The following is a 14,182-nucleotide window of genomic DNA, read 5'->3' as shown; positions in this document are numbered from 1 at the left end:
AGAAAAATAAACATGAAAATAATTGTGAGAGATGCACCATGAGGCGCAGCGACGTCATCAGTGCGCGCCGCCAGCAGAGCCACATGAACACACGGATGATGTAAACAACTGCAGCGCGAGACTCCTCTGCTGTCCGTCTTACTTCTTTCTTTCTTTATCAGCCCTTCTCGGTGAGTGAGACGGATTCACAGTGCTGCGCGTCTCCTGCAGATCATGCCCCACGACCCCGACCCTCCTCCGGCGAAGAGATTTAAGCCGGGCTCTCCCTTCTTCCGCCTGGATAAGAAGCCCGGCATGCTGTTGCCCAGAGCGGGACACGCGCCCGTCAGCGTGGACGCGCAGCGGAGACAGTTGCCCATCTACCCGAGCAGAACACAAGTCATCAACCAACTCCGACAACTGCACAATGCTGTGTTCATCGGTAAGACTTCATATGGGTCTGTAAGCTGACAGTATTCTCAAAGTATAGCATGGTAATACCTTGGCACCGTGGTAATGCTATGCATGTTTTACGTGTATTGTGACAATACACTACTACTTCTTGGACATTGGGCTGGTAATTTCAAATGGTGAAATTTCACAATTATTATCGATGCTTCATCAAAAACTAATACTAGGTTAACTAATGTAAGGAAAAGGTCCTCAAAATTACACAAACAGTCATCAATGCAATAGGAACAAAGACTAATTACAAACAAAATCGACAAATAAATACAACAGAAGAAATATACAATGTTTTTGTATATGTACCATTGTAATATCATGCATTTTGGATATTTACCAATGTAAAAGCATGCATTTTGGACATGCACCATGGTAATACCATGCATTTTGGACATGTACCATAGTAATACCATGCATTTTGTACACGTACCATGGTAATACCATGCATTTTGGACATTTACCAATGTAAAAGCATGCATTTTGGACATGCACCATGGTAATACCATGCATTTTGCAAATCTACCGTGGTATTACTATGAATTTTGGACATGTACCATGGTAACACCGTGGATTTTTGGACATGTACCATTAGTAATACCATGCATTATACAAGTACCATGGTAATACCATATATTATTTGACGTGTGTTGCATCAGCTGTAATTATTCTATAGCTCAATACAGTATATATCAAAGTACAATGGTATTACTAAAGTTCCACCACAATACATTTTGAAAGGGACATTTCCTATGAAGTTGCAGTTTATCGTAGCATTCTTAATGTTGAAAACCACATTGTTTTAACGTGTTCTGCAGGTTTTTCACATGAAACAAACTGTACATAATGCACATACAGTGAGGAAAATAAGTATTTGAACACCCTGCTATTTTGCAAGTTCTCCCACTTGGAAATCATGGAGGGGTCTGAAATTGTCATCGTAGGTGCATGTCCACTGTGAGAGACATAATCTAAAAAAAAAAATCCAGAAATCACAATATATGATTTTTTTAACTATTTATTTGTATGATACAGCTGCAAATAAGTATTTGAACACCTGTCTATCAGCTAGAATTCTGACCCTCAAAGACCTGTTAGTCTGCCTTTAAAATGTCCACCTCCACTCCATTTATTATCCTAAATTAGATGCACCTGTTTGAGGTCGTTAGCTGCATAAAGACACCTGTCCACCTCATACAATCAGTAAGAATCCAACTACTAACATGGCCAAGACCAAAGAGCTGTCCAAAGACACTAGAGACAAAATTGTACACCTCCACAAGGCTGGAAAGGGCTACGGGGAAATTGCCAAGCAGCTTGGTGAAAAAAGGTCCACTGTTGGAGCAATAATTAGAAAATGGAAGAAGCTAAACATGACTGTCAATCTCCCTCGGACTGGGGCTCCATGCAAGATCTCACTTCGTGGGGTCTCAATGATCCTAAGAAAGGTGAGAAATCAGCCCAGAACTACACGGGAGGAGCTGGTCAATGACCTGAAAAGAGCTGGGACCACCGTTTCCAAGGTTACTGTTGGTAATACACTAAGACGTCATGGTTTGAAATCATGCATGGCACGGAAGGTTCCCCTGCTTAAACCAGCACATGTCAAGGCCCGTCTTAAGTTTGCCAATGACCATTTGGATGATCCAGAGGAGTCATGGAAGAAAGTCATGTGGTCAGATGAGACCAAAATAGAACTTTTTGGTCATAATTCCACTAAACGTGTTTGGAGGAAGAAGAATGATGAGTACCATCCCAAGAACACCATCCCTACTGTGAAGCATGGGGGTGGTAGCATCATGCTTTGGGGGTGTTTTTCTGCACATGGGACAGGGCGACTGCACTGTATTAAGGAGAGGATGACCGGGGCCATGTATTGCGAGATTTTGGGGAACAACCTCCTTCCCTCAGTTAGAGCATTGAAGATGGGTCGAGGCTGGGTCTTCCAACATGATAATGACCCGAAGCACACAGCCAGGATAACCAAGGAGTGGCTCTGTAAGAAGCATATCAAGGTTCTGGCGTGGCCTAGCCAGTCTCCAGACCTAAACCCAATAGAGAATCTTTGGAGGGAGCTCAAACTCCGTGTTTCTCAGCGACAGCCCAGAAACCTGACTGATCTAGAGAAGATCTGTGTGGAGGAGTGGGCCAAAATCCCTCCTGCAGTGTGTGCAAACCTGGTGAAAAACTACAGGAAACGTTTGACCTCTGTAATTGCAAACAAAGGCTACTGTACCAAATATTAACATTGATTTTCTCAGGTGTTCAAATACTTATTTGCAGCTGTATCATACAAATAAATAGTAAAAAAATCATACATTGTGATTTCTGGATTTTTTTTTTAAGATTATGTCTCTCACAGTGGACATGCACCTACGATGACAATTTCAGACCCCTCCATGATTTCTAAGTGGGAGAACTTGCAAAATAGCAGGGTGTTCAAATACTTATTTTCCTCACTGTATGTTTATCTCCTGTAGCTTAAACAGTAGAGCAACACCAAAGTCATGGGTTCGATTCTCAGGGAATGCACGAACAATAAAATAAGTTTAATGTTTATTTCATTTTTCATACATATAATAAAATGTAAACTTTCAACGCAGGGTATGTTGCTTTGGATAAAAGCATCTGCCAAATGCAGAAATGGAAACTTCCTAAACCTTACAGGAGCATTTTGGCAGTTCTTATTTACTAAACGCCACACTCAAGTTGCCATTTTTCTGTATTTGCGAGGATATTTTTTTGGAAATGTGATCCTCACTATTTTAGCAAAAGAAGTGCACACATGATGCTTTCCTGTTGCAGGTGAGACGGGCTCAGGTAAAACCACGCAGATACCGCAGTACCTGTATGAGGCGGGCATCGGGCGGCAGGGCGTCATCGCCATCACTCAACCCCGCCGGGTGGCTGCCATATCTCTGGCTGGAAGAGTGGCCGAGGAAAAGAGAGTTCAGCTGGGAAAACTGGTGCGTTTTCATTCGTTATTCAAGTAAAGCCCACGTTCTCTATTTGCATCATCCTAAATGAATTTGATTGTTATTACACAATTTATTATTGAATAATGACACTATTACACTGGGTGTCAAAAGCTTGGAATAATTCAGATTTTTTAAAATGTTTTTGAATGAAGTTTCTTCTACTCACCAAGGCTGCTTTTTGATTAATGAAAAATACAGTAAAAACAGTAAAATTGTGAAATATTATTACAATTTAAATTAGCTGTTTTCTATGTGAATATATAGTAAAGTGAAATTTATTCCTGTGATCAAAGCTGAATTTTCAGCGTCATTACTCCAGTCTTCAGTGTCACATGATCCTTCACAAATCATATGTGACCCTGGACCACAAAATCAGTCACATGGGTCCATTTTTTGACATCATATACATCATCTGAAATAAATACGTTTTCCATTGATGTATGGTTTGTTAGGATAGGACAATATTTGATCGAGATACAACTATTGAAAATCTGGAATCTGAGGGTGCAAAAAAAATTGAAACATTGAGAAAATCTCCTTTAAAGTTGTGCATTTATGTTCACGATTGTGCTGAATTCACTCACAAAAATAAATGTTTTATATATGTACGGTAGGAAATTTACAAAATATCTTCATGGAACATGATCATTACTTAATATCCTAAAGATTTTTGGCATGTTGGCTATTGCCACAGATATACCCGTGCGACTCGTGACTGGTTCTGTGATCCAGGGTCACATTTGATGATTTTCTGCTTAAGAAACATTTTTGATTATCATCAATGTTGAAAACAGTTGTGCTGCTCATATTTCTGTGGAAACCATGATACACTTTATTTTATATATAAAAAAAAAAAAAAAAAATATATATATATATATATATATATATATATATATATATAATTTATTACTTTTATTCAAAAAGGATGCATGAAATTGATTAAAGTGATAGTAAAGACATTTATAATATTTAAAAGATTTATATTAAAATAAATGCTGTTCTTTTTGAACTCTCTATTCAACAAAGAATCCCGGACAAAATGTATCACAGTTTCCACAAAGATATAAACATGTATATGTTACCGGAGCAGTAAATCATCATATTAGAGTGATTTCTGAAGGATCATGTGACACTGAAGACTGGAGTAATGATGCTGAAAATTCAGCTTTGATCACAGGAATAAATTACATTTCAATATATTACAATAGACAAAACACAATTTTACAGTCCAAACCAGACCGCCAGTGTATGCTCTGTAAAGCTGCTTATAAGTGAACTTATTTCAATTTTGATGAACTTTACACAGTTATTGAACTGAACTAAATCAACACTGAACTGAATAATGACACGATTGTGTTTTTAGAGCTGCTTTATTTGATGAAGCATGTGTTATTGTCCTGTTCATCACTGTAAAGCTGCTGTAGAAGTAAAGGTGACTTGACTATTGGACGTTTGCTGACGACACGTGTCCTCTTCATCACGGTTGTTCCTCAGGTTGGCTACACGGTGCGCTTTGAAGACGTCACGTCGTCGGAGACCAAGCTGAAGTTCATGACGGACGGGATGTTGTTGCGAGAGGCGATCGGGGATCCGCTATTACTGCGCTACACTGTGGTGATCCTGGACGAGGCTCACGAGCGCACCGTACACACTGATGTCCTGTTCGGCGTGGTGAAGGCCGCCCAGCGCAAACGCACAGAACAGAACAAAATCCCTCTGAAGGTACGAGACGAGACAATCAGACCGATTCTTAAAGAGTATGGCAAGCCGTTTTAGCTTAAATTGTACCCAACGTTACTCGTCGTAATTGCATTTTTACTAGTAAGAATTAAATTTGAGAGCTCTACAAATGAATTTTTACTAGTCATATGTCTCCATTGACTTCCATTCATTTTTAATTACGGCGCTCTACAATTGAATTGTTACTAGTAAGAATTACAATTAGAGAGCTCTAATTGTAGTTTTCAATAACACTTGTATTATTCATGAGATATTTATTTAACATGCATATATAATTAACAGTAAATAATCTCCTCTCCAGTATTTATTAATTGATAACTAATGAATTGAACATTGGGTAACCTTCCTGATGTTACATGACATATTGTTCACAAGCTGTTTTATTGACGTGTTGAAACACTGATTGAGAGAGTATTTGAGACATGATACATTTCTGTATCTTTCAACACACCTTTTGATGTTCATACATGTTTTATAACTTGTATTAAAGTGGAAGAAAAGACTCACGCTCCACACTGCATTCAACATCCATGTTTTAATGAACTAGTGACTTTTTAAACAAAAGAAATGTAGGATTTAAATTTGAAAAGCTCTCATGGAATGTTCAGCATTCAAAAAGTAACAGACACTAATGACATCATGCATTCTAAATTTTGATTGGTCTATAGACCAATCAAAATTTAGAATGCATGATGTCATTAGTGTCTGTTACTTTTTGAATGCTGAACATTCCATGAGTATCCACCTTATTCCTACAGCCTCATGACGCTTTGCGCGAATTATGGGGTGTAACTTCCGTTAAGCTGTAAACAATCAGTGAAACGCTCGCTCTATGAACGCAATACGTTTAAAAAGTGTCACAATGAGATGATATTAATCTACTCACCCTTCAACCCTCGAACATTAAAAGGAAATTTAAAAGTGTAAAAGCATCAACAAGGTTCTTTCAACACATCAAACAACCCCAAAAGCGCGAGTCTTTGGTTAAATATCACCGTAGTAATATCTGTATCATGTAACATATGTTGCCTTAATCAAAAATGTTCATTAACTTCAGCATTACATGATACTATTTCAAAGTGATTTCCGTCATTTTGATTGATTATAAATTGCATTTACCTGTGAAAACAAACCTGGAAAGAGACGTGAGGATTTGAGGAGAATAACGAGAGATTATTCGTGCGTTCCAGTGAATTATTAATGGAATATATCGTAAATTAAATTCGGGAGAACAGACCACAGATGTGCAGGATATGTTGTCCTTTTTCATACTTTAACAGCGGATTGCAAAGGGAAAAAATAAAATAAATCATGAGGAAAAGAAAGCAGCGAGTGAAAAGAGCTCTTGCCATAAATATTCTTTGTTATAACGTCACGTTAAAATACCAAGTATAACGTTATTCTCATGATGTCTGAAAATAAATCATGAAGGAAAATTGACAGCTCATCCAGTCAAACTGACGGTCAGCTTTATTTGTAGGGCAACCTTATGATTTGAAATGATTCGTTTCAGCCCTTTTGAATGGAAGTTCCCCAAACCGGAAGTGTAAGATCAGTAAGATCGTCAGGAATAAGGTCTATAAACACTTCTCAGACTTTCTAATTCTGAAAACAAGCTCCGATAGACGCCAACAGACTAGTTGCAACACACTGATCCGACAAAACCAGACGAAGTGTGTGTTGCCGTCTGTCGATGCAGTGAATTGTCCTTAATTGTTTATGTGTAGCATCTTTATTCAGCTTTACGCTGCAGATATGCTGTTAGGTTGTGTGTTGATTCTCATACTCGGCTGACAGAAAACCAGCTCTGTCGTTCTGCTGCGTCAGTGAATGGATGCTGTGTGTCTGCAGGTGTTTGTGATGTCCGCCACCATGGACGTGGATCTGTTCTCTCAGTACTTCAATAAATCACCCGTTCTGTATCTGGAGGGCCGACAGCATCCCATTCAGATCTACTACACCAAACAGCCTCAGTCCGACTATCTCCAGGCAGCGCTGGTCTCCATCTTTCAGATTCACCAGGTCAGTCCACACACACACACACAGAAGAGGCAAATGTATGATTTGTGTCCGTATCATCTTGTCCCTGAATTGTTTGCGTTCACAGCAGGTTTTTTAGCTTCTTCAAATGGTTAGTGAGTAAAATACAGTTCTGGATTCAAAAAAGGATATTTAGTTTCTTGAAAAATGGTGCTTGTTTTGTTTAAAATAAAAATAAAACAATACTTGTTTAAAAAAAAAATTCTTTAAGAAATGACACTTAATTTCTTAAAAAAAAAAAATATATATATATGTACAAAGAAAATAGTTTTACCACTTTTAAGTAGTTTTTTAAAATTAGTATAATTGTTTAGAATAAATATAATTTTTATAGAAAATGTTTTTTATTTTCTTAATTTTATTCTTAATTTTTTTGAAAATAAATACTGTTTTAACATTTTCTAAAGTAAAAAATATTATATATATATATATATATATATTATTTTTTACTTTAGAAAATTATACTAATTTTAAAAAACTACTTAAAAGTGGTAAAACTATTTTCTTTAAAAAATGATTTATTTTCTATAAAAATTATACTCATGTAAAAAAAAACTAATATTTATTTCTTTAAAAAAAAAAAAACTTATTTTCTGTACAAATTATACTTGTTTTCATTAACAAACAACACTTTTTTATGATAAAACGATATTTATTTTCTTAAGAAAACTATACTTGTTTTTAACACAATATTTGTCTTTAAAAAAAAAAAGATGCTTATTTTCAAATTTGTATCTAAAGTATTAAAAAAGCAACTTATTTCTTAAAAAATAAATAAATAAAATGTATGTCTTTTAATGTTACTTCTTTTCTTAAAGGAAGCTCCTCCGTCCCATGATATCCTGGTGTTCATGACGGGCCAGGAGGAGATTGAGGCGCTGGCGCGCACCTGTCGGGACATATCGAAACACCTTCCTGAGACCTGTGCACCAATGACAGTCGTCCCCCTGTACGCCTCGCTGCCGCCCACCCAACAGCTCCGGGTCTTTCAGCCCGCGCCAAAGGTCACGACCCCAAACGCTTCGACACACCTGATGCTGAACCTGCACTTCCACTCACTCACACACACTCCTTTCTGTGACCGTTACAGGGATCCAGGAAAGTGATTCTCTCCACAAACATCGCCGAAACGTCCATCACCATCTCCGGCATCAAATACGTCATAGACACGGGGATGGTGAAGGCCAAACGCTACAATCCAGGTGAAACGCTCAAGCCTCCTCTCTGAAGTCCTTGCACACTGAGTCCGAAATTATGTTGTGTCAATCATGTTTGCTTTCACACTGCCTTCAAAACTTTTGTCCATCATTAAAAAAATTGGATCAGGTTCGATTTTCTGCATTTTTCGCATCCATAGCAAACATTTTGAGGTGTTTTGACACTTCAGAGCCACTGAATAACAAATACGAAAAAACGCACATGAAAATTTCGGACTCAGTGTGCAAGGACATGTTTTCATTAAAAATACTTACAAATGGTAAAACTTTATTTTCTTTAAAAAAATATTTATTTTCTCTAAAAAAAATTGTTTTAAATTTTTTTTATTTCTTTAAAAAATATACTTATTTTCTTTACAAATTATACCTGTTTTCATTAAAAAATAATATATATTTTTTAAATGATAAAACAATATTTATTTTCTTAAGCAAACTATACTTGTTTCTTATAAAATAACACAATATTTATGTCTTTAAAAAATGTATACTTATTTTCTTTAAAAAAACTAAACTAAACTTTTTTTTTTTTAAATGATAAAATACTTCTCAATTTTTTGTCTTTTAATGTTACTTCTTTTCTTAAAGGAAGCTCCTCCGTCCCATGATATTTTTGTTCGTTTTGGTTCGTTCACCCAAAAATGAAGATTCTGTCAGTAATTACTCTCCGTCATGTTGTTCCAACCATTTAAGACTTTCGTTCATCTTCAGAACACAAATGAAGATATTTTTGATTAAATCTGAGAGCTGGCTCACTCCTCCATAGGCTTAGTAAATAGTAAATGAAACTTGCCGGGCCAGAAAGTTAGTAAAGACAATGTTTAAAATAGTCCAAGTGACTACAGTGGCTCAACCTTAAGTTTATCAAGCGACGAGAATACTTTTTGTGCGCAAAAAAACCCAAAAATAACAACTTTATTCCACTATTCATTTTTTTTTCTCTGGGCCTCGAGTTTTTTCACGTAGTGTTTTAGCGTAGCGCGCATCACACACATGACCAGCGTCGGCCAATAGTGAGCCTACGTGTGACATACAGTGCTATGCATAAGTTAATACACCCATGCTAAAGTTGACTAAAAAGAGGAATAAAAAATCATCTTTTGGAAATTGAACTCAATGCCTTAATTAAAAAATTAGGAAAAATCCAACCTTTAAGGACACCAGTTTTCTTTGTAAATGAATAATGTATCGTAAATAAATAATTTTTCTTCCTTAAAATACAGGGTGCATAAGTCTGGACACTAAAAATAGCCCCACATCATCACATAGCCTTCACCAAACCTAGAGATTGGCATGGGGTACTTTCCATAAGATCATCTCTCAATGCAAATCAAAGCAGCTATTAGGCTAACTGAAATAAAACCATGCCAATCTCTAGGTATGGTGAAGGCTATGTGATGATGTGGGGCTATTTTTAGTGTCCAGACTTATGCACCCTGTATTTTAAGGAAGAAAAATTATTTATTTACGATATTTAATTCCAAAGGCCAAGGGAACTTTATCAGGATGCATATTATCCTGGATCCATGAAGTAACTGGCCTTTAAAAATAAAAATCTGCCTGCCTCTATGGGAATTTAACATAGGGGTGTCCAGACTTATGCACCCTGTATTTTATGGAAGAACATTTATTTATTTACGATACATTATTCATTCACAAAGAAAATTGGTGTCCTTAAAGGTTGGATTTTTCCTATTTTATTAAATTAAGGCATTAAGTTCAATTTCCAAAAGATGATTATTTATTCCTCTCTTTAGTCAACTTTAGCATGGGTGTCTAAACTTATGCATAGCACTGTACAACACAGATGCGCTGCGCAGTTATACTACGTGAAAAGACTCGAAGCCCAGAGAGAAAGAAATGAAAAGTGGCTTTATAAACTTAAGATTGAGCCACTGTAGTCACTTGGACTATATTAACGATGTCTTTAATACATTTTCTGGGCCAGCAAGTTATAATGTCTTGGAAGCCTATGGAGGAGTGATCCAGCTCTCAGATTTAATCAAAAATATCTTAATTTGTGTTCTGAAGATGAACGAAAATCTTACGGGGTTGGAACAACATGAGTAATTACTGACAGAATCTTCATGTTTGGCTGAACGAACCCTTTAAGTCCAAGGCATTCCTGTTGAGGAGTGTTGCTGATGTCCTGGTGTTTGTGTGATCTGACGTTAAATAACACATTACCTGTACTGACTCAGAGAGTGGTCTGGAGGTGCTGGCGGTGCAGCGAGTGTCTAAAGCCCAGGCGTGGCAGCGGGCCGGTCGAGCCGGCAGAGAAGAGGCCGGGTCATGCTACCGTCTCTACACTGAAGACGAGTTCGACAGCCTCGCCAACATGACCGTGCCTGAGATACAGAGGTACAGCGCCCTGGCATCACGTGCTGATTCCTAAAGCTGGAGTTGTGTTGTGGTGATAAAACAGACATTATCTGACAGTATTTATTGCCGTTCACACAGGGACATGTTCTTGCATTTCATTTGCACATTTTTTTTAAAAAAAGGTTGAAGCCTTTGTGTACTGAGTTGCATTTCCCTGTTGGTCAGAATCAATGATGCTTATTTTTCTAAAAACAAAAAACTTTATTTTTTATTTTTTATTATACTTATTTTCTTTGAAAATGCTTATTTTCTGAAATACTTATTTTCCTAAAAACAAAAAACTTTTTTTTTTTTAAATTATACTTATTTTCTTAGAACAATTGACTTATTTTCTTTAAAAAAATACTTATTTTCTTTGAACATGCTTATTTTCTGAAATGATACTTATTTTCATAGAAAAATCTATACATATACTTTTTAAATTATACTTTATTTAGAAAAAAATACTTATTTTCATTAAAAATAATAATTATTTATTTAAAAATTATACTTTTTTCTTAGAAAAAAATATTGTTATTTTCTTTAAAGAAGATCCTTAATTTCTTAAATGTAACTCATTTTCCTAAATATACTACAATTATTTTTTTAAATACAATGATACTTATTTTCTTTAATAAAGCTATATTTTTTTTTTCAAATGATACTTATTTTCTAATACAATACAAATACAAATTCTAATACAAATTTTCCTAAAAAGCTATACTTTTTTTTCTTAGAAAAATTATACTTCTTTTCCTAAAAAAAGATAAATATATATATTATATTATATTATGCTATATTATTTTTCGAAATAAATATATATCATACTATGCTATATTATACTATTTTTTAAAAACAATACTTATTTTCTTAAAAAAATACTTCTTATCTAAAAAAATAATTTTTTTTTTTAATATTTAATTTTTTTCTTAGTTTCTGCAATACTGTTTTTAAAGTGTCGTTTCAAATGCAAGAACGCCGCGTCCGGTGTGAATGTAGCTGCATACTAAGACAAGCTAGCTGTACTTTCATAGATCCTGCCTGTGTTCAGTAATGAGTATTAATGACTCTGCAGGTGTAATCTGGCCAGTGTCGTTCTGCAGCTGCTCGCTCTGGGAGTTCCTGATGTCCTCAACTTTGACTTCATGTCTAAACCGTCACCTGGTATGAACTCTCCAACATATTATACCAGACACTGCAATAATGATTTCCTTTATCTCGTTTCCGGAAGAAATATCTAAACATTCTTGAATCAAGATACTTTTACTTGAGAAGTAAAATTATTTGAGATATTAAGTCTTGTTTTCTGAAAAATTTATCAGAATGAAGTGAGTTTGAGTTTAAAATAGGAAAATGAAAATCTGCCAATGAAGTTAAAAATAATAATAATCTTGTTTTCCATTTGAATTAAGATTCCACTAGGAGATATTTGTTCTTGTTTTAAGCATAAACTCACTTCATTTTGATTAATGCTTTACAAAACAAGACTTAATATCTCAAGTAATTTTACTTCTCAAGTAAACATATCTTATTCTTAGTGTAATGTATGTAATGTACTGAAAAAAAAAAAAAATTAAGTTAATATTTCAATAATTTATCAAATCATTCACATGTTCACAGTTCTCTGATTTCCATTAATGACTTTCAGGTACACAAATAAAAAAAAAATTTTTTTAGTTATTGCTTGATTTTAGATTTGTTTTTATTTTACAATTATTTATATTAATTTTTTAGATTTTCCTCAACTCACAAACCCTAGTTTGCTGTAATATATTACCTTCACCAGGTTGTTGCTATTATAAAAACCGCAACAACAAAAAACAAAAAAAACGACACAAATGTTCAATAATTAATAGATGATAATCACTATAAACAATTTTTTTCAATGGTTGCAATCAGCTTTCATGTGCAATTGTTTATGTTAAAGATATTTTCCCTGTGGTGTGTGCAGAGTCGATGCGGACGGCTGTGGATCAGCTCAGTATCCTCGGGGCCGTCGAGAGGAAAGATGACCAGGTGTCATTAACGCCCCTGGGCAAGAAGATGGCCTGTTTCCCTCTAGAGCCTCGCTTCTCCAAAGTAGGAAATACTCATTCACTTGTAATTTGATAATGCAAAGTGATTCTGTTGTTTTTGTCTCTCTTTTTTTTTGTCTATATAGTTTTAAATATTTTTTTATTTGATTTGATAATGCATTAAAATACTAATGTGACCCTGGATCACAGAACCAGTCACGAGTCGCACGGGTATATTTGTGGCAATAGCCAACAATACATTGTATGGGTCAAAATTATAGATTTTTCTTTCATGCCAAAAATCATTAGGATATTAAAGGGATAGTTCGCCCAAAAATGATATTTAAGCCATGATTTACTCACCCTCAAGCCGTTCGAGATGCATATGTCAATCTTTTTTCAGACGAACACATTTTCAGTTATTTTAGAAAATGTCTTCGATCTTCCAGTGGTTATAATGTGAAGCAATGGGGTCCACCTCATTCAAGTCCCAAAATGTGCATGCATCCTTCACAAAAGTAATCCATCCGTCTCCAGGGGGATAAGCGAAGGCCTTCTGAGGGTAATCCGCGCAGTTTTGTCATAAAAATATATATATTTAAAACTTTATAAACGAAAATAACTGGCTTCCGGTGGCGGTCGGCGTGCGTTCATGGAGATGGATGCTGGCGTATGACGTAGGACGTAGCGTAACGTTGAGTTTTGTTTTGCTCTGCGCTATATATATATAACACTTACCTTTTTTATTCTATAATATTATTTTTTCTGATAAAAAATAAATTCAATAAAAAATACCTTGCTCTGTGTTCTGTGCTAGACTAACTGAGACTTGTTACAGCACTTTTATACTTTTGCCCTCTTGTTGGTCTGATTCTATTGCTCTCCTCATTTGGATAAAAGCTTCTGCTAAATTATTAAATGTAAATGTAAAATGAATAACATATATACAGACATAATCAGGGTTTGAAATGAACACCCACCAACCCGCCAAATTGAATTTTACCTGACCTATGCAGGGGTGTCATGAACCTAGTTTTATGAGAGACTGCAGAGACAATGGGTGGAGCTTGATGTCCAGCTCCACCCCTGTTGGACATAATGGGTGGAGCTAGATGGTCCAACCACACCCTTATAACCAGGGTTTGAAATTAGCACCCACCAAATATGGGTAAAAATGAACCGTGGTGGGTAATGCTGTCAAATCACTAGTGTTGTCACGATACCAAAATTATTGTTTCGATACCGATACCAAGTCAAGTATTGCGATTTCGATACTTTTCCTGAAAAGGAAAACTCTCAAATATCATTGCTGTGCTTTATTTTAAAACCGGGACAACATTCTAATCATATAACACACTAATAAATGAACATATGAACAGCAGATATATTAAAC

General features: G+C 35.6%; 1 protein-coding gene across 1 annotated transcript in view; it reads left to right on the top strand.

Annotated features, from left to right (window-relative positions):
- Nucleotides 1-59: 59 nt before the first annotated feature.
- Nucleotides 60-14,182, top strand: part of dhx33 (DEAH (Asp-Glu-Ala-His) box polypeptide 33) — a 19,451-nt gene continuing 5,328 nt past the window's right edge. The window contains exons 1-9 of the mRNA XM_084115139.1: nucleotides 60-421; nucleotides 3,247-3,407; nucleotides 4,914-5,141; nucleotides 7,011-7,181; nucleotides 8,018-8,203; nucleotides 8,290-8,401; nucleotides 10,615-10,774; nucleotides 11,850-11,938; nucleotides 12,726-12,853. Coding sequence (XP_083971265.1) covers nucleotides 214-421; nucleotides 3,247-3,407; nucleotides 4,914-5,141; nucleotides 7,011-7,181; nucleotides 8,018-8,203; nucleotides 8,290-8,401; nucleotides 10,615-10,774; nucleotides 11,850-11,938; nucleotides 12,726-12,853 — 1,443 coding nt within the window. The 5' untranslated portion in view covers nucleotides 60-213. The remainder of the gene's footprint in view (nucleotides 422-3,246; nucleotides 3,408-4,913; nucleotides 5,142-7,010; nucleotides 7,182-8,017; nucleotides 8,204-8,289; nucleotides 8,402-10,614; nucleotides 10,775-11,849; nucleotides 11,939-12,725; nucleotides 12,854-14,182) is intronic.

Source organism: Abramis brama, assembly GCF_963993115.1.
Source record: "Abramis brama genome assembly, chromosome: 5".
In the NCBI taxonomy this organism is placed as follows: domain Eukaryota; kingdom Metazoa; phylum Chordata; class Actinopteri; order Cypriniformes; family Leuciscidae; genus Abramis; species Abramis brama.
The sequence above is the reverse complement of the archived record's forward strand: the minus strand, read 5'-3'. Positions and strand labels throughout refer to the sequence as shown.